This window comes from Grus americana, chromosome 1 (assembly GCF_028858705.1).
Source record: "Grus americana isolate bGruAme1 chromosome 1, bGruAme1.mat, whole genome shotgun sequence".
NCBI lineage: Eukaryota > Metazoa > Chordata > Aves > Gruiformes > Gruidae > Grus > Grus americana.
The window spans coordinates 84,583,549-84,603,732 of NC_072852.1; the positions used below are offsets into that span (position 1 = coordinate 84,583,549).

The window sequence follows — 20,184 nt, forward strand, 5'->3', positions numbered from 1 at the left end:
CAGACAATCTGAATTGAAACTCAAGGGTTTTAGCTCCTAGTACACTGCTTAAAAAACTGGTTTTCTCACAGTTTCCCCACGTCTGACTGTTGCAGGCATGGTGTGGTTTGACTACCACATATGGTTACTGAAGAGCAGACCTACCCTTGCTGGGAACATTCCCACCTTAAGCCCCTCAGCTCAGCGAACTCTCTATGAGGCTCAGCAGACATCCACTTAGCTGGGGATGCTAAGGTCTGTATTGTTGTCTTCCTCTGCCCTGATTCTTTCATGTGCTACATCCTCTATGAATGTCAAGCCTCTCATACCAGAGATATGCAATTGAAGGCATTCTGTAAATGGCAGTGTGTGGAATTTGCTGGGTTGTTGCAACTGGATTGGTCAAAACTCATTAAGCTACTTCTTTCAACCAGGTGATGCAAGGACAATTTCAATTATTTGAAAATTGCTGGGTGGAAACCGGCAATTTTCTTTTTGGAAACAAGATCTTGTTTCTGTTTTCTCTGTGGTTTCACAGTTGTTTGTAGCACTTATTTACATGTGGCACAGCAGTATCAATCCCAATAACAATCACTTCCAATTTATTTCTAATCCTCCTCATGAGACCCTGATCTAGCATTTTCAGAAGAAAACTCCAGTGTTTGGATCAATTAGTTTCTCCCTAGCCCTTCCCTGCCATGCACCGTGTTGCCTAGTTCTTTATTTTTGTATATATATATACACATTATATATACATCAAAAAGATCTCCCCTCAGCCTTCTCTTCTCCTCTTCTCTTCTCTTCTCTTCTCTTCTCTTCTCTTCTCTTCTCTTCTCTTCTCTTCTCTTCTCTTCTCTCTTCTCTCTTCTCTTCTCTTCTCTTCTCTTCTCTTCTCTTCTCTCTTCTCTCTTCTCTCCTCTTCTCTCTTCTCTCTTCTCTTCTCTTCTCTTCTCTTCTCTTCTCTTCTCTTCTCTTCTCTTCTCTTCTCTTCTCTTCTCTTCTCTTCAATAAACCGTCCCAGCTGACTCAGCCTTTCCTCATATGTGAGATGCTCCATCATCTTTGTGGCCCTTCATTGGACTCCCCAGTATGTCCATGTCTCTTTTGTACTGGGGAGCTCAGAACTAGACTCAGTACTCCAGGTGTGGCCTCACCAGTGCTGAGCAGAGAGGAAGGATCACCTCCCTTCACGTGCTGGCAACGCTTTGCGTATTGCAGCCCAGGATACCATTCACCTCCTTTGCAGCAAGGGCTCATGTTGAACTTGGTGTTCAGCAGGACCCCAGGTCCTTTTCTGTAAAGCTTCTTTCCATCTCGGTGACACCCCAGCATGTACTGGTGCATGGGGTTGTTTCTCCCCTGGTGCAGGACTTTGACCTTCTCTTGAACTTCACGAGGTTCCTGTCAGCCCATCTTTCCAGTCTGTCTCTCCCAGAACAAACACACACCTCAGAACATCTACCACTAACCTGCTGATAATAGTAAATTGGAATATGATATGAATATACTAGGATAAATAGGATAAATTGGAAATTAATAAAATTCCTCTTCCTTTGTTGGAACAAAATCACTGGGTAGAAAAAAAGAGTTTTCCAGGTATGTGGAAATGCAACCTACTGTCCCACCCTTAATGTTCACTGTGGCCTTACACTGTTCACACTCTTAGCCTGTCTCTGCTCTATTTGAACTGAAAGCTCCTTGTAGTACAGATTTGTCCACTGCTTCCTCTCTCTGCAGTACAACACTGCAGAAGTGGAGAGGGAAACACATTCTTGGTTGATTTAATAATAATACACAACTAACTGCATTCCTATGACTTCAGAAGTCCAGCCTCTTGACTAGTTTGAAGTTGGCCCATAAAACACAGCATGCAGCTGGTTCCTTCCAACAGAGAGAAGTAATGATGTGGGTACACACTTTTGATCCAGTTCAGTACTGGAGTTTTATTTGCACTGCTGGATTTACAGAAGTTGTAGGCTCATTTCACCCTCTTCTGTCCGCTCATAGCACTGGGATGCGAAAGGAGAGGCTGCTACTAGGAGAAGTCCGTTTATATGTTTCTGGCAGTGAAGTGCAGGCTCCGTTTTCCTGGTCCTGCTGGCACCAGGCAATGGAGGTGCTGGGAATGGAAATGAAATCTGATGCTCAGGAATGGAGGACAATGGCCAGCTCACCCTCAGAGATCTGAAAACACAGCATCTGTTGTGACAAAACTTTTGTTTGCCCTTAGAGGACAAATAAGGAAAGACTAGGGCAGGGAATATGTCCCAGGTCTCATCTGGTCACAAACAGCAGTAATCCAACAGATGTTGACTGAGAATGGATCTACTACTGAGGATAACTCACCGTTATGGGCAACAAACCTGTCCCTGCAAAACACCTTTGTGAGGGTGTGGAAAGCGAAAGTCTTTACTCTTGTATGGAGCTTTGGTTTGCAGGACAATGATCCACATGTACCACTGATGAGATGGTTATGAGATTAAAATGTAAAGTGTGCATGGGATTTATCTAAGAGATTTCTCACAGATCCATGGAGCAGAAAATTCACAGCTGGAAGCCTGAAAGTGATCTTTCATCAGGACAGCACAGTGTTGCACAGGGCTGTTAGAGAGGACCCTGCAAGAGACACAGAACAAAAGTGAGACTGAGAGAAAATGCTGAGATTGTCTCCTGGAGGCAAGAAAGAAAAAACATCTGATTTTGAAGGGTGGAGCCCAGAGCAAGTGAAAGAACCCAACCTCCAAAGGGCACCTCTTAGAAAAAAAAAAAAAGGTATACCAAAAAAACTATCTACCTGGAGATTACACATCTAAGTAATTTTTGCCATTGTGGAACCCAAATCGGAACCAAACATAGACACGATGCCCTTCAGTGACAGTGATATCCATCAGCATGAGAACGGCAGTGCTAAGAGTTTCATGGAAAGATGATCACCTCCAAGGAGTTTGTAAGAACAGAAAGCTGGATTCAGGAAGGGAACTAAGCTCAGTGCTAACCTACTGACAGCGAGATCTTTGGCAAGTTTGCTTGTTGGAGGAGTGTTAAGATACTAACTCATTGTGTTAACTGCCATAAAAAGGAAAGGGCCAGGCAAAGTCAGTGGACAAAATCATGTTTTCCCTCATGCAAACTCATGAGTTTTGTCCAAGTAAAGACTGAGCCAAAATTAAGGTTCTGACTTGGGTTGGCACTAGCAAAGCACCAAAGGACTAGGTCCTTACACCCAGTGACACCAGCACTTGGCAGAATGGGTGCAAGGTGGCTAAACCCAGTAAAGCCAAGGTGGACCATATGGTTTTCTGACTGAGCAACTGTGTGGGCGAATAATCCTTGGTCTGAGCAGCTGGAGGGAAGTAGAGAGTGAGATCCTGCTTTTACTGCCCTGCTTTTCACCGGTAGATGCAGGGCAGTAAAAAGTAGGGTCTTTCAAGTTCAGTGCTGTACAGGTGATGGTAAGAAGGAAATCTGCCCAGGAAGAAAGCTCCTGAGATCTGGTGCAGGAACTCTGGGTGTTGTGGAACACCAGGCAATCTGAATTAGCACTGAGGTTTTTAAAACAGAATTAAACTCACTTGGTGCCCTTGAATACAGAGCCATCTTCCCAAATCCAGTCAGAGCCTGTGCTGTTCCTCAGTCCAATCCAAAAACATCCTGTTTGAATACTCTTGAATAGGTCCTAGAAACAGTCATGAATTACAAAGTGACTAATGACAGCCAGCCTAAAAATGGACGTAAGGATAAGTAAATAGAACAGAGAGCAAGATACATCTCCTCGCCTGATTGTTCCTTAGATGGCTGACAATACTGCTTCTCCACACTTTCTAATCAGGAAGATCAGCCCTGCAGATAGTGTCTGGAATAACAACTATGTGTACATTCACAAGGAAGTAAGCGTGCTTTCAAGGGTCCTGGGCAGATTATTCAAAGGACATTTCTCAGGGCAATATATGTGAACCAACTGCACCCCAGTCTCCTGGAGTTTCCTACACAAAGCTTTATGTAGGAGTCTATAGTATTAGTATTAACATTCTACCATACAGCTAGCTAGCAAGCTAATACAAAATATTAACAATTAAAGGTAAAATCAGGTCAGGGCAGGAAGTGCGGGTACTGACATATCTGTGTAAAGAGCCCAGGACCAAAGTTCATTAAATTTTATACAAATTTTCATCCTACATATTTTCAGTGTTCATTTCCTTTTGCCTAACCTTTAACTCCTGTTTACTGTGAAAAGGTGAAGCCTGCCTGCAACAGAAACTCAGTCCTGAAGTAAATCCCCCTCTCAAAAAAAAAAAAAAAGACAAAGAGAAGTTTTGTCTTGCCCACATTTGCAATGAAACCAAACAACAGCAACCTTTCAGCGATAATGGCTGGGCCCCACCCTTGTCTCCTCCTGTCATAAACAAAGCTTCAGAGCAGACATCTTCACACAGAAGCATTAACAAAGCTGGCTTGGTGAAGTGGTGGGAATAGGAGTAGCTTGAGGAACGCTTGAGTGTTGCTGGTGGTTTGGAGGTGACTGCACTTCCCTGGCAAAGGGAGGTTGAACAGTCACAGCCTTTGCAGCATAGGGCATGTATAACTGGATAGCTAGGAAAGTCTTGCTTACGTGGGGAAGTATGAGCAGGGATAATGGGTAGCACTCTAGTAGCAGAGACAGTAGTAAGAAGCAGCCAGACTAGGGAGGCTTTCTTCATGCAGAGAAATGGGTAATCTAGGGAAGATGGGTATTTCCTAAGGAATCAGGATTTGCCTAAGCAAGTGTGAGAGCCTGGTACATACTCCCAGTCAAGCAGAGACCTGGCTTTGTAATCCTCCCCCCCCAGAACATCGTACAACAAAACCTCTGTCCAGGGACTGGAAGCTCTCCATGTTCATTGGACCTGAGCTAATAAGCCCTGGCTTGCGCAAAACCATATCGAGTATTTCTGCTCTACTTCGGCAGACATGCCTCACCTCCCTAGTGATCAGCTCTACCCATTTCTTTAGTGGTCATATGCGTGCCTCTGCCCCCAGTGAACACCTGCTGGAAAATGAGCAGTGGAACAGATGATTTCTGATTTCTCCAGCACAATTCAGGTTTTTTTGGCAGAGAGAGAAAGTAAGCATTGAAAACAGACTGAGAAAGAAATATCCGTGCATGAATACAGTGAGTGGCAGGGGTCACTGAGCAGGAGGAGCTGGAGCAGTTGCCGGGAGGAGAGGCATCACTTTTGCAAAGGAAGCATTTCTGAAGAGTGGGGACGATTTGTTTGTAGGCAATGAGTACAGAGACTGCACAGAGCCACAGTTTTTTCCCTGTAATCATTCATATCAGCCTTGTTGGGGCTAGGAGGGGATGTGGAGAGGGGCAGTGAAGAAAGCTGTCTCCTAACATCATTCATAGGATGATTCTGAGTAGCCAACAGTGACCCTCACCTCTGCCTTCTCCCCTTTGCTTCTTTGCTTGCTGGGAACTTTTAAGGGACATACTGAAACTGGAACTGCACTACAGCGTCACAGTCATAAATGTTTCCTCTAAAGTCAAAATATTGCTAGAGTGGCAGCACTGTTTGGATGTCAATCACTGAGGTATCTGCAAGGAAATGGAAGATCCTCAAAGAATAAGAAAACCATTACCATTTCACCGGCATCGCTGATCACCAGGAGATGAGCTCCCTGTGCCTCGCAGGATTTCTGGCTGGAATGCCAGTCCTTCTTCTCCTTGGAGAAGGAGTAGCAGCTCCCTCTGTAGGCTATCCACTGCTCAGGGCAGCGTGGGTGGGAGTCACCTGTAAAGGAATCAAAACACCAGCTTTTCTCTACCAGTAACCAACAGAAAGACGCTTACCAGCAAGGACCTGCTGCAAAGCAACTCTTATGGATATTTTTAATGCAGAAAACACAAGTAAGGATAAACATCTGAAAGTAACAACACATCAACACTGAACTTCAGATCCTCTGTGCAATTTCCAAATGTTCGCAAAAGAGTCACATGCACTCTGACGCTGATGCAACGCAGGCCCTCTCTAGCCTGCCCCCCCCCCCGGGTTTCCTCTGAACTACTCAGATACCTGACAACGAAAATTGGCTATCTGAAAGCAGACAACACTCTGGGTGTGCAAAAAGTAAGGGAAACAAATACGTCATTCTGTGGGTATGGTGTGATCATGTTACACATCAAGTGAACAGATTTTAAGCAGCGAAGTCAGCTCTCCCACATCGTCTAGTGCTTTCTGCATGCATGCAAAAGTGTTATAGACCTTGCATATTTGTTCTACAATTTACCACTATAATTACAGCAAACAAGTCTACAAAAACCTTTCAATATGTTTCACTGCTTTTTGCAACAGGATTTGAAATGGGTTGCCTGGGATCTGCACAAGGAATATATTCTTCAAAATATTCTGAATAGGCAGTGGATACTTAAGGCTGGTAGAAACCTAGAACAGCTTCTGGTTTGACCCCATATAATGGAGTTCATGATCTGAGATCCTGTGCTTAGATGAGTCTCCATTCCTTTGCTGTTGGTTGCTCATCCTCAGCACCCCTTTGTGCACTTACTCATCTTCCAAATCAAAGCAATCACTAGGGAGATGCTCAGTATCCCAAAGCCTATAGCTAAGCCCGGCACAACTGCTGGCCACAGACAGGGACCTGTAAAATAGAAAAGAAACCACAGTGAACAGGAGCCACATGAAAACTGAGGCTGGTTTTAGGTAGTTTGTGTCCTGGGCATTTCTACAAGGAAATCCACTGAGATTCAACAGAGCCAAACAACAACAACTACAAAAGGCACTGTATATAATTTCAAAATGGGAAACTACAGTAAAATGAAGAAGTTTGTCAGAGAGAAATTAAAAGGGATGGATAGAAGAATAAAATATTTGTAAGCACTAGGGGAGACATTTTTTAATATCTCTTGGTGGAGGCTGAAAACAAATGCACATCATGTATCAAGAATATTGTGAGAAGGACAAAGAAAGTCAATGCTAAAACAGAAGGGGAAGAGAATTCACTTAAAAACAAGAATGCATCCTTTAAGCATTGGAATCTTTGTCCAAATACAGAAAGTATACCAGATCGCTAAATTAATAAAAAAAAAAAAAATATTTTGATCTTAGAGTGGTTTGCAGGCTCACTAGTTTTTAAGACCAGTTTCTGGTTTATAGCAATATATTTAGACCTGCGGTTTTGGTTGAATGTCGTTTCTAACATAACAAGGGTGAGCGTAAGGGAGGTTTGTTGTAAGCATCATTCTTCTGGTAGAAAGATCTTTCCTAAGGTAAAGGTTTTGTCATGTTTCTTGAAGCTTGCAGGATCTTCTAGCTGCCCCGCTTGTAGTTAAAACATTTATTTATTTTTTAATCATTATTAAAGAACAAAATCCCATCTCTTTTCAGTTACAAAATACAGAAGGACTTTTCAGTCACAACCTACGCCTCAACTTCATGCAAGAGGAGAATGGGAGAACTGTAGGACTTGAACTGGGTAGGTGTTCTCTCTGCCTGCTCTCTAAACCTCTTGTAAGGTCACCTTTGCATCTCTGGTGATGTAGGTTTTGCCATCAGATTAAGCCTCAAGAGGATGGAGTCAGCTGGAGGTTAAGGTGTAGGATGGAGCTTCTTCTCTGCAGATTACAACTGCAAACTAAGTAAAAGGGGATAAATATCTATTGAAACATAATTCTTTGCTCCTAGACCACATTTCTGAGAATTTGCACTTCTGGTTTCCTTACTCTCTTTCCTCTCAAAGAAGCTATCTCCTCCATCCTCCAGATCACTGTTCTGGATTTTGGGAAAATCTACTTCCAGGACAAGGTGACCAGGATGATAGTGAAATGGTTAATCCTTAAATGGCAGGATTGGGCATCTGAGCTGCTGCCTCCTGGCAAAGAATAGAGCAGTTCAGCCTCTATTGTTTCAAACCAATTATGCCACTACATAATTTTGGGAGGAAAAAAGAATGCGAAGGGGCAAAGTCATATTGAAACATTCAAGATGAGTTTCAGACTTACATGAACTGCAGTGATCAACCTAGCAAAGTGCAATAAAAATCTTCATATATCAGGATTTTTACCCCTTACAAAAGGCAGTTCCTGAAGTACCACCTTTTTAATACAGGTTCAGGGCTTTGTGCTTGATCCTCAGCTCCTGAAGTGCATGTGAAGCTCTTGTAGAAGAGGAAGGGAGAAGTACCTGGAATGAGTTTGGAACTGAGGAGAGAAATCTGAATAGAGCATCCAGAAATATTTCCATGTATTTGTCTGAGGAATTGTGGAAGAATCTCCCCAAGCGAAGGAAGAAGTGAACTGGTGGACATTTAATGTAAACTTTCTAGTATGCAAAACACCCAGTTAGGTCTGTCAGTACTCTGGAGAAATAACTATGATACCCTGCATTCATCTGCAAGCAACGTGACCCAATATTTTTAGGTTTGGGAGTCCAAATTCAGTTCAAAAACTGAAAGCTGTTAGCATTTTATAATTCAAGTCATCTGGGACAATCTGAAGAATGTCATTGCACTGTCCCAAATAGCTCCCCTCAGCTCCTGCCTACGTCAGTATGGGAGCAGCATGATGACCTAGGGCCAGGGAGGATTTGAGAAATGAGGATCCTGTCCTTGGCTATGGCACAGACCTGGCTATCGCTGTTTACTACAAGCATGCCACACAGGCTAATGCTGCCTTAAGTGACTGCTGGACTGACAATTTTTGTAGCGTGGCACATCTAATGCTCTCTGTAAGCCAGACAGAAGACAGCCGGGACAACTCTTCATTTTTGAGGAGTCCATGTAAGCCAAAACCAGTTGGTTTAAGTGGGAGACTGATCTATACACCTGTGATATACCCATGATACTGTGTCACAGGGGTGACTCGGTAGCAAGGGTGTGCATTTGAAAACAGAGATGAAATATCTGAGAGCATGTCTCTCAAAAGTGATAGGAGCAGGGACAGAGTTGAAAATAAAGATCTTCTAAAGAAAGGAACTTAAACTGCACTCCTTAGGGACTCCTCGCATGCAGAAGAGAGCTGGGAAATAATCAAATAATATGCACAGAAGGTGTGTTCAAGCATCAGCTTCCTTATTTTAGGCCCTCTGACTTTAGCTCAAAAAGATGAGGGTACATACAGGGATCTGGAGAGGAGGGGTATTAAAAGGAAAACTGCAAACATCTCAAGATGTAATCCCCACCTTCAACAGGGTGGGAGTGAACATAAATGGCAGGGAATGAAGGGATGTCCCTGTGTTTTCTGATGCAACAGAAAACCTAATTTCTGATGAAAACACATGCAAAAGCAAGACTGCCTTCCAAGCAGAAGTGTGATGACCAGATAGGAGCTTGTGGGTTTCTGTGCTAGCTTTGTTTCCATAGTGCAGCAAGTGACCAGGCAGCAGTAACAACCACAGATATATGCAGTTATTCTGATCAGGACACAAAAATCTCATATCCCAGAACGAGAGCCTCCTTTGCTGTAACAGCTCTGAAAAAAGCTAAGGTCAACCACTAGTATTGCAGCCAATGCAACACAACTCATCTAAAGCACACGGGCAGTTAGAGGAAAAAGCAATCAGTTCATGGGAAGGACACACCTAAAAGAATGACCATCAATGCAAAATCTCACTCTTCAAAGGTGGTATTTCTCAACTAAGCAGCCAGATAAATTGCTTAGTTTGACATTTGCAAGGCCTGATCAAAGGGAATGGAGCAGAAATAAGGGAAGAGAAAATTTAAGGAAAGCACGACGAAAATCTTCCTTATCGTACAATGCCCTGAAGAACTGTCTCAAGGCAAAAGCTGAAAATTTGCACACTGGGAGGTATGTAAAACTAGAACAGAGAAAACACAGGAAAAAATGTATCACAAAAGAATCCTGCAGAGCCCCACGGGAGACAGAATGGATGATCTCATATGCCTCTTCTGTCTCTGATCTCTGATCTCTGATTAGCATACGCCTCTAATTTATCTGTACTCACATCTCGCCTGCCCTTCAAAGAACTATTGCTGACAATCTCTTATTGCTGACAAGCAGACAACTTTAAAACTGCAAACCTCTTTCAGAGAAAAGGATGCCTGGGTTGAATGCCCAGGAGTGAACACTAAAAGGGGTCTGACAGGGCAAGGGAACAATGCTGGGTCTCTGACCCATTGGCTTTTATCACAGTAACATAGTCACAGTATTTTAGAACCAAGGCAACAGCACCACGAGCTCGTACTCAAAGTCAGTGGCGAGCCCAGAGTGTTTTTGTTAGATCTTGCCTTCGCTCAAAAGAAATCTTTTGTTGACCTACCTCATCCAGCTTCCTTACCTCTCCTTTCTCGTCCAGCTTTGGCCCTTGGTGGAGGAGTCTGAGAGAATTTGACAGAAGTATAAATTACTTCCTCATTCGCTTCAGCTGCAGAAGTTTCTGATCTGCTTCCCTCCATGCCAAAGCAAAGAGTGCGTATGACAAGATGTTTCGATCAGGCTGTTGAGCGACAGGGCTCAACGCCTGTGAAACAGGAAACCTGACGCCACATTCAGAAGACAAGAAATATGAAGTTGCAACCTCTATCTCCAGCTGCTCAAAATAACCAAATTTACAACAGAATGGAGAACACTGGAAGTGCAACAACTTCCATTTTGTAAGCTGATGAGGGATGTCTTAAGAACAGCAATTAGTGGAAGAGGTGATTAATCATAAAGTGCATGGGTATTCTAACTGTTGCCAACGCAAGAGGCTGTGATTACACTGAGGTAGTAATTGTAAGAATATGTGTCATTTTGAAGAGCTCCCTCTCAGAACAGAAGCAGGTGGATAGTGAGAGCACAAGGTGAAAAAGGTGAATAGCGACAGTACAAGGTGAAATGTGGGATTAGCAATGGCTATGGCAGCCCAACTGCTGTGAAAAGGGAAGTACAGGTGGATAGCATGGGTTTGAGAAGGAAGCCTTGTGAGCTTTGGACAATTCCACTGGGAACTCTGTCTACAGCCAACAGCCAGTGTGAATGTGCTTGAGACACAGGCAGGCACTGAGAGCTCGCATCCCTCAAGACCCTCTGAGTCAACATCTCAACAGCATTAGTACAAGAGAGAAATGGACATACTGGAGAGAGTCTAGCAAGCAAAGGGCAATGTCCTGGTTTCAGCAGGGATAGGTTAATTTTCTTTCTGGCAGTTGATGTAGTGCTGTGTTTTGGATTTAGGATGAGAATAAAGTTGACAACACACTGATGTTGTAGTTGTTGCTAAGCAGTCAAGGACTTTTCGGTTTCTTATACTGCCCTGCTAACGCGAAGGCAGGGGGTGCCCAAGAAGCTGGGAGGGGACACAGCCAGGACAGCTGACCCAAAGTGGCCAAAGGAATATTCCATACCATATGACGTCATGTTCTGTTTATAACTGGGGGTGGGCTGGGAGGCTGGGCAGCTGGGGGTCTTGCACAGCATCAACTTCGGGTGGTGAGAAATTGTGCTGTTCATCACTTGTTTTGTATATATTATTATTACTATTATTATTATCTTCCTTTTTTTTGTTTGCCCTATTAAACCGTTTTTATCTCAACCCATGAGTTTTCTCACTTTCACTCTTCTGATTCTCTCCCCCATCCCGCCAGGGGGGAGTGAGCAAGCTGCTGCATGGTGCTTAGCTGCCAGCTGGGCCTAAACCACAACAGGCAACAAAGATGATGACAGAACTGGAACACCTCTCTTATGAGGAAAGGCTGAGAGCTGCGACTGTTTAGCCTCGAGAACAGACATCTTGGGGAGGATTTTATTAATGTATATAAATACCTGAAGGGAGGGTACAAGAAGAGCCAGGCTCTTTTCAGTGGTGCCCAGTGGCAGGACAAGAGCAAATGAGCACAAGTCTGAATATCAGGAAGCACTTTTTTACTGTGAGGGTGATTCAAACACTGGCATAGGTTGGCCAGAGAGGTTGTGGGGTCTCCATCCTTGGAGAGCCATCTGGACATGGTCCTGGGCAACTGGCTGTAGGTGGCCATGTTTGAGCAGGGGGGTTGGACCAGATGACCTTGAGAGGTCCCTTCCAACCCCTGCCATTTTGTGACTCTGTAGTCAGCAGTAACAGGAAATGATAGGTTTTTTCTAAAGTAGTAAAGATTGACCACTGATGAGAATGGTGGGGAGTACTGATGCTTCTAGCATCAAGAAACCTCTTATCCACATAGTTGGCTGATTTTTGTTTTGATGCAGATTCTGATCCCTTCCAGTTCATATTCAGATTAGAGACAATTGCCAGGCTCGGGGTGTACGTCTTCCTCACTGGTACAGTTCATTTACAAGAATTGCCTGGGCATTCTCAACAAAGAAGTTTGCCACGGTTTTCAGTTCTAGGACAGGGATCATTGGTCCCCATCCTGGTGACATACTGCAAATTTGAAAATTGATTGTCCAGGAGGATGCTTAGTTTGATATAGTGTTGTGGCAAATTTGTTACAATGCACATGTCGGGGAAGGCATGGATTGTATATTTGTGCAAATCTGTCCATCATGCACTTGCATGTAAGGGTGGCATATTGCACCCACAAGATGACTTCCAAACCTGGATAGGGCCTGTAGACAGCGAGACAGGGAGTGTGTACTTGAGAGGAAGGGGAAGGCAGAAAACAGCAGAGCAACACAAGAGGTGGAAAGTCTCTCCTGAATGCTTTGAATGGATATTAGAGAAGTCTAAAGAGAGCTGATGAGCCCAGAGAGGGAGAATTTGCTGTCGTCATGATGAGACCTTAGCTGGGAATGCAGTCTGTGTGGCCTGAAAGAAACCAAGATTCAGACACTGCTTAAGTGCTCAGACCAAGGGGAAAATGCTGCGGCCAAAGACACTGCAGGCTGCCTGCAGGGCCAGCGTGATCACAGAGACAGAGTTATTTGTGAGCAGGTGGAGAAATGAAGGCTGGCGGGGAAGAATTAAGAGCTCTGTTTTGATGTGGTTTACTATTTTCTCTCAAATATCAGCAATAAGCCGAGTTCTTAGTTTGGACAGGAACTAGAGGAGGGAATCACACCATAGGACGGTATGCAGGCAACACACGGTTAATAGTTGAGTATAGATAAATCTGACTTCTGCAGCTGAGATGTCTGTGCTGTACTCCCAGTGGAATTAGCAGTAGGGCACAAATCACAGCAGGACTAAATCAATCAGTTTTCCAGGAGCCAATAATGCTCCTTTCCAGTTCCTCACTACCGAAGCAGCATACTGTAGGGAAGCCTCCCAAACCCGTCTCAAACAAGTGGCTCCTCCAGCATGTTTAGTTCACTAAATCCAGCATTTTTTTCTTCACTAAAAGATGCAAAAACCTCAGACCTCTGGCAAAGAACTTACATCTCTTCCAATACCAGAGCCATGGAAAGTGGACTCTCTTACCATCACAGCAGGGGCATGACTTACGAAGAGAACTGTCCTTTAAATAAGCCAGTCTCAAATAATTTATAGCTTTATTAATCACCCTCAAGATGTTCAAGTCCACCAACTTTGCACATGATCAGCTGAACCTGAATTCCTCTGTAGTGGCAAAGAGGAGATACCTTTATTCCAAAGTATGACAAAGCAGTATGTCAGGCGGGGACAAAATCAGAAGGATCAAGGCCATGAAGCAGTTTTACAAAGAACGGTCTCCCTTGCTTGTTTATCAAGAAGTCACTCAGGAGGTACATGGTCGGGATGGCAAAGCCCACAGACAGCGATGGCCTACTACTGCCTTCGACAGTGGGAGCTAGGCGAAAGGCAAAGGCTCAGCGACGCTGGGAAGCCTTTCATCTTTACTGATGTGTTCACCTGCCTGCAGGTGATCCGAACGAGTGTGAGAGCCTGAGGTGAGAGTTCGGCTTCAAGGTGGAAAACTTACGAAGCACTCGGGTTCGGTGACTGCCAGACGGCCGCTCGGTAACCCCAACCCCCCGCGCTACTGCAGGCGCCTCACGCGTTCTGGCCGTGGCGAGGGGCGGGGCGGCCGGTGGAGAGTGCTTCTCCCCCATTGGATGAGAGGTTCCCGCCTCGAGCCGCGCTTCGCAGGGGCTCTCGGGTGGGAAGGGTTAGCCTGCGGGTGCTACGAGACGCCTTTCTGTTGGCCCTCATCGTTCATTGGAAGAGAAGCGAGGGGAGGCGGGCTTTTCACGCCTTTTTTCACCGCCCATTGGAGGGAGAAGAGGAAGGAGGCAGGCTCCTGAGTCGCCCTCGTTATAGGCTGGGGCGGGCTTTAGAAGCCTCCCCTTTCCATCGCTCGCTCCTCATTCGCTGAGGAATCGCTAGTGGGCGCGGCGATCCTGGCGGCTCCTTGACTCCTATTGGCGGAGAGCGCTAGTTCCGCCACGCCCTTCCTGCTTCCGGTTCACAGGGCGGGCTGAGGGGAGCCGGCCGGGACTGCGGAGGAGGCCGGTGCCGTCAGCGCCTGCGATCCCCGGGCCGGGCCGCCCCGCCCCGCCCCGCCCCGCCCCGACCGAGCGCCCAGCATGGCATGTCCGTGAGCGGCGGAGCGCTCTTCCGTAGGGGTGCCTGTGCCCGTGCGCGGCGGGCGGAGGCCGGGCGGCGCGGCGGGCGGGGCCGGTGCGGCAGCAGGTGGGTGCGGCGGTGCGGGGCCGGCGGCGGCGGGTTGGGCTCCGGCGGACGGGGTCCGCGGCGGAGGTGGCGCTCCGGAGGCGGGCGGGAGGTGGAGAGCGAGGGCGGGGGCGGGGGCGAAGCGCAGTGGCACCAAGGCCTCTGAGGCCGCCGTGGAGGTGAGACCGCACTGTGCCCCGGGCGGGCGGCTCGGTCCCAGCGCTGGGCAGCGGCAGCCTGCCTCCGAGGCTGTCAGCCGGAGCGGTAACCGGCCAGGGGGAAAGCAGCAGGGTCGTCCCATCGCTTTTTACCTCTGGCTGTGAGTGAAGTGTTTGCCAGTAAGTTGCCCGGAGAAGCCGTGGCTAGCGCGAAGGGCAGGGTTCTGCTTTTGGTCACGAGTTCGTGTGTCACGGGCTTCCTCATTTCAGTATACCTAACCTCTGCAGTCTGCATCGGGCCGTCGTGGAGATCAGAGACCTGGCTTGGTAGGTGTAAGCTGTCGCCATGGACTCTGCGGGGGTTGGGGGTAATTGTTAGGTTCAGCAAAACAGGCTGTGTGTCCCCCCAGGCAGGCTGCCGGTTGCCTTCTGCCAGCATCTGGAGCTTTACTGAAATCTTCGACGGGAGAAGCAGAGGGGAATGTATTAGACCACTGTGGTTGGCTGGTGCAGTCATTGAATGTTTCATACGTGATTTTAGCATGCACCTGAAAGCCAAATCTTCTAGATCTTGTGATGATCTTCATTACTGCCTCTTTGGATCTTACATAGGACGTCACACTTTACTCCTTCCCTTCTTCCCCATGTAAACAGAAGAAAACTGTTCTGTGAAGTTGCAGCTTAGTATTACTAAACACTTTCAGATTCTCAGCTAAATAGTTATAATTATTAAGATTAAGGCACTTGAAAAACAGAGCCTGACTAATCACAGCGGTTCTTTCCTGCAAGCTCTTCACACAAGAGCTGCAAAGAGGATTGATTAGAGGTCTGGTTAATCATTTTCTGCTGACTGGCTTCTCAGTGCGATACAATAACGAACAATGGCTTATGCCTGAAACTTATTCCAGCGTTCAGCCTGCTGGGCTCTGCTCTGGCTGAATCAATGCTAATTAATGTGCTCAACAGCAGAACTTTTTGTGGTCCTGAGGCAAAATTCAGAAAAGAATCCTAAATCATCCCAGTGAATTGACTTTGACTATGGAAGAGATTCAGATTTCATGCCTCTTGGAAACTGTGAGATGTTTCTAGATTTTTACTTCTCTTTTTTGCAGTCAGGACTGAGGAAGTGACCACTTATTGACTCCATGACCCTGAGGTTAGTTTGTAGGGGGCTGAAACAGTTAATCTTCTGTGTTCTCTGCATGTCCAGGATGTCATCGCCTTGCCGTACCTCTGCTGTGCTGGTAGTCTTTATGGCTCTTGCTGTCAGTGCAGGGGCTGAACAGTTGAAAGAGAGGACCTGTGATGTGATTGGTGATGAGAGCAGTGAGTCGCAAATAGAAAGAGCCCTGCTGAAGAAACTAGAGCCCCTGAGCCAAATGAGGTACGGTACAACACCCTGTAGGCCTCTGGGCCGCGCAGTGCCTACCCTTAGCCAAAGGGAAGGGGAAGATTTGGGGCCAGACTGCAGAATGGACTCCCCCATTAGTATGGGCTGCGACTGGCTTCCAGGTCTCGCGTGTCCGCTGCTCTGAGCATTGTTCTTTGTAATCCTATGGGCTGTTTATTCTGTCCTCTCCCTGCTGCAGATTTAATGTGACTGTGGAGAAAGACAAAACGGAAAACTACGTCTACAATTTCAGAGTGTGCAGGGAGGTCAACAGCACCATGCATGATTTTGGTGGCCTGGTGCAAATAGATAGACGGAATGGAAAGACTACAGTGATAGGAAGAATCAATGAAACCCAGGTCTTCAATGGAAGTAAGATTCCACTCAGTACTTTTCTTACTCGCTATCTGCCTTTTGCCTCCTGCATTTGCAGCCTGTATTGTTTCTCTCTTGGCAGGTGACTGGATCATGCTGATTTATAAAGGGGGTGATTCATATGGCAGGCACTGCAGTGGTGAGAAGAGACGAGCTGTGATAATGATTTCTTGCAAGCGGGGAGTTACAGCGGTGAGTGACACATGAGGTGAGAAAGGAGCAGGAGGCTGCCAAACAAACACTTGTTTATGAGTAGAAGGCCTTTGAGGAGGCAGCAAGGTTTTCTTCTGTCCTCCAGTGTCTGTTGCCTAGCTGCACCAACAATGATAAAACTGTATTCTGGTGAAGTTCAGCACACCTGGACATATTTTCACATGACTTAATTTCTCCCAAATTGCAGAGTTCATTCAGCATTATTTCAGAAGAGCGGGAAAAGGAGCAGGATTGTTTCTACCTCTTTGAGATGGACAGCAGTGTGGCTTGTCCAGCTGAGGATTCCCACCTCAGCATTGGCTCCATTCTACTGATCACGTGAGTCATTGCAAGAGCTGTTCATGTCTGGGCCGTGATCTCAAGTGCCATTTAGAAACATTGCAAATGCTATACTAGACTAGATAAGTGTAGTATACCTATCCACAGCTACTGTTAGATGTTACTGCGCCTCTGAGCTTTTTGGACAAAAACTCTTGCTTAAGGCATGATGCTACAGAGCTGCTCTGTTCCCTGTAGACATCCTCCTTCATAGTTTACAGACAAGTGCACTGAAACATGGAAGACGTGACTTCCTGAAATTGTACAACTCTTTGCCAGAGCTGGGAATTCAGACCAGGAGTCTTGACTCATTTTCTGTGTTTGTGCTTAGAGGCACTACTTCACATAGTGCTGCTGAAAGATCTGTACTAGCAGATCAGTATTTTTGGGGATGTTTTCTGGTCTGGTCTCTGTTTATATCTCTGTTCTTGAGTGGTGCTCAACTACTTGCTACAATACCAATCTGAGGCAGGTAGCTGGCTCAAAACAGGTTGTCTGTAAGATTTCCGCCACTCTGATTTTTAATTCTGCCCACCAGGTTTGCTTCACTGATTGCAGTCTACATCATTGGTGGGTTCCTCTACCAGCGCCTTGTAGTAGGAGCAAAGGGCATGGAGCAGTTTCCTCACTTTGCCTTCTGGCAAGATCTGGGCAATTTGGTGGCGGTGAGTGAAAATCTCTGTGTATTCCCAGCCTGGCCCATATGGTAGAACAGGAGAAAATGGCATCTGATTTGTCTTCGTGGACTATGTCTCTTGGCTAGACCTACCACCAGGGTAGTGTACCTTGAGGTAGAAGAGGATATCTGGGTTTGGGGGTTGCTTTTTTTTCTTTCTGGTGGGGTGTTTTGTGGCTTTTTTGGGGGTTGGGTTTTTTTTTTTGGAGTACTCTATTTTTGAATCCTTGCTGAGTCTGATTCCCTGCCGATACCCTGTGGTTGCTACATAACAAACTAGAACACACGCTCATTAGAGGATTGTTAAGCTGGGGACTGTGAAATGTTCATGTCCGACTCCCTGAAGCCCTTCCTGAGTCACCTTAGTGCCATTGATCTTCCATGCTCGTCTCAGCCTGATGTTGCCGCGTACTGTTAATCAGTACCGCGTTCTACCGTTAATCAGTACTGCGTTCTACCCCAGAGCTTTCAAGATTGAGAGATTGAGTAGGATGTTTGTATGTGTGCTCCTCTTGTCAAGACAAGTTTTGGGGACCTGTCCCAAATAGCACAGGGATAGGTGTAATCCCTTAGAAAAAGAGAAGTCACAGAAGCTGCTTTGCTTTGGATTGCATACAGTCTAATTCCGGTGCAATATCTTGTGCTTGTAGGATGGCTGTGACTTTGTCTGCCGATCTAAGCCTCGAAATGCGCCAGCTGCATACCGTGGTGTGGGTGATGACCAGCTGGGTGAGGAGTCAGAAGAACGGGATGACCACTTGCTACCAATGTGATAGGCTTTCAACACTTTGAGTTCTTTTCTCCCCTTCTCCCCAGCGCTTGTTTAGCCAGGTGCCTCCCAGCCAGTTCTCCTTATCTCACTTCTGATTTTTCTTTACACTTTTGCTTTTGCTGCTCTCTGGTGTGTCGAGTCCCATGGATGCCTCTGGGTTTGAACAGTGCTGGTCCCTGATGGCATGTCTGATGAATATAATGCTGGTTTAGGCTTTTAAAAATGAAGCAGAGCTGGGAGGAGGGAAAAGTGCTGAGAATTGAGTAGAAGATGGCAAGAAAGCAATACAAGTGTTCAGCACTGAGCAGGAATGGGAGATGAATCACAGAGGAAAAAAGGGCCATGGATGGGTGCAGAAAGAAGGAAGAAGAGGCAGTGGGTTAAAACAGCTGAGATGGTAGGAGGGATCTTTTGTGTCTGTCTTTTGGTTTTGTGGGTTTTTTTCCTAGGGTTTACAGGATCTATAAGACACTGGAATTATTTTTCTTTGAATGCATTTTCAGCTTTTCTAGCTTTTGCACTGTTCCACACTGTTTCTGCCAGTGTAACTTGCACAGTGTGCTCTATGCCAGACTCCGTGGGGGTGGAAGAGGCATTAGCACCTCTGCAGTCTTTTCCTAATGGCAATATGTTGAAGAGTTCACACCAGTTTCCTTCAACAGTTACAAAGGGATGCATGCCATCCTCTCAGACTGAGAGGGGCAATGCTAAAAACCTATAGGAGTTAAATACAGTCTTGTGACTTTCCAGTTCAGTCAAAATATTGTCTCAGTCTTCTCAATCATTGAGAAGCAAAAAGAAATAAAGTGCTGCTAAGTAAAGGGAACATTTGCTGAAACTGACATCAAGGCAAAATTAGAAAGGTAGCTGCCACTTGAGTTCTGTTACAAGCTTCCCCAGGTGACTACCCATGCAGCTTGGTCACTATCAGCATTGTGACTTCATGCTCTCCAAAAGTTCCTTGTTTGGCAGAGGTTTTTCCTGTGAAGCTCCCAGAATTTATTTTTATAAAAAAGGAACCACAGAAGCCAAGGATAAGAATACCAACACATTCAAAACTGCATAAGGGACTCCTGCAATTACAGGGTCGGTTCTGTAAATCACTGTCACCTTAAGGATAGATGGTGCAGACCAGTTTTAAGGCACTTGCCCTGTGCAGATGGTACTTGCATACTGCTACTGGCTGGGAGTGAGAGAGACCTCCTCCTGAGGCCCTGGTGAAAAGCAGGTACAGCTGAGTTATAAGACTTAATGGGAACCTTCAGGAACTTGGCACCTTGATTGCTAATTGCTTTTTATGTGAGGGGCTAGACTCTTAAGCAATCCCAGTCTGCCCTGTTGTAGACTGGCAGAGAACTGTCCTCAGTCTTGAGGGCAGAGACTGTGAATTAAGCAAGCTGCCATTACTGCTAATGGCAGAGAACAGACAAGGTTTGTGTATTTTTAATACTATCAAAGCAGTCTGAACAGTGACATTGAAGGAAAAGGGGTGGCCCTGCTTTCTTGCTGGGTTTGGAGTGGGCAAACAATTCCTGCTTTCTTTGACTTTTGTTACAGTCTGAATCTTTCTCATAACATGGGAAAAATAGAAAGTCACTTGGTCTGTTACTATTTTTCATGGTGGTGTTTAAGGTAATTTTTTTTGTACAAAACACAACTTTCAAAAATAAAATGTCAATAAAAACCACAGTGTAGTGTTGTACTAATGTAACAGGCGCTTTCTTTGGTGCTAGAGCATCTTACTTATTCAAGGTGAGGGGTCCTTAGCGTGTGGTGCCTTATGC

General features: G+C 45.8%; 2 protein-coding genes across 2 annotated transcripts; one reads left to right on the top strand and one right to left on the bottom strand.

Annotated features, from left to right (window-relative positions):
* Positions 1 to 1,893: 1,893 nt before the first annotated feature.
* Positions 1,894 to 10,386, bottom strand: LOC129208706 (killer cell lectin-like receptor subfamily G member 1). The gene is made up of 5 exons (XM_054831901.1): positions 10,269 to 10,386; positions 6,523 to 6,615; positions 5,599 to 5,750; positions 3,552 to 3,655; positions 1,894 to 2,595 (listed from the first exon to the last, which is right to left on the bottom strand). Exons 1-5 carry the CDS (start codon positions 10,384 to 10,386, stop codon positions 2,484 to 2,486), a joined length of 579 nt encoding a protein of 192 aa, XP_054687876.1. The 3' UTR covers positions 1,894 to 2,483.
* A 3,889-nt stretch (positions 10,387 to 14,275) lies between these two features.
* Positions 14,276 to 20,087, top strand: M6PR (mannose-6-phosphate receptor, cation dependent). The gene is made up of 7 exons (XM_054831889.1): positions 14,276 to 14,519; positions 15,867 to 16,040; positions 16,246 to 16,418; positions 16,504 to 16,613; positions 16,822 to 16,952; positions 17,491 to 17,617; positions 18,279 to 20,087. The coding sequence occupies exons 1-7, from the start codon at positions 14,419 to 14,421 to the stop codon at positions 18,399 to 18,401; spliced, it is 939 nt and encodes a 312-aa protein (XP_054687864.1). The 5' UTR covers positions 14,276 to 14,418; the 3' UTR covers positions 18,402 to 20,087.
* The last annotated feature ends 97 nt before the right edge of the window (positions 20,088 to 20,184 follow it).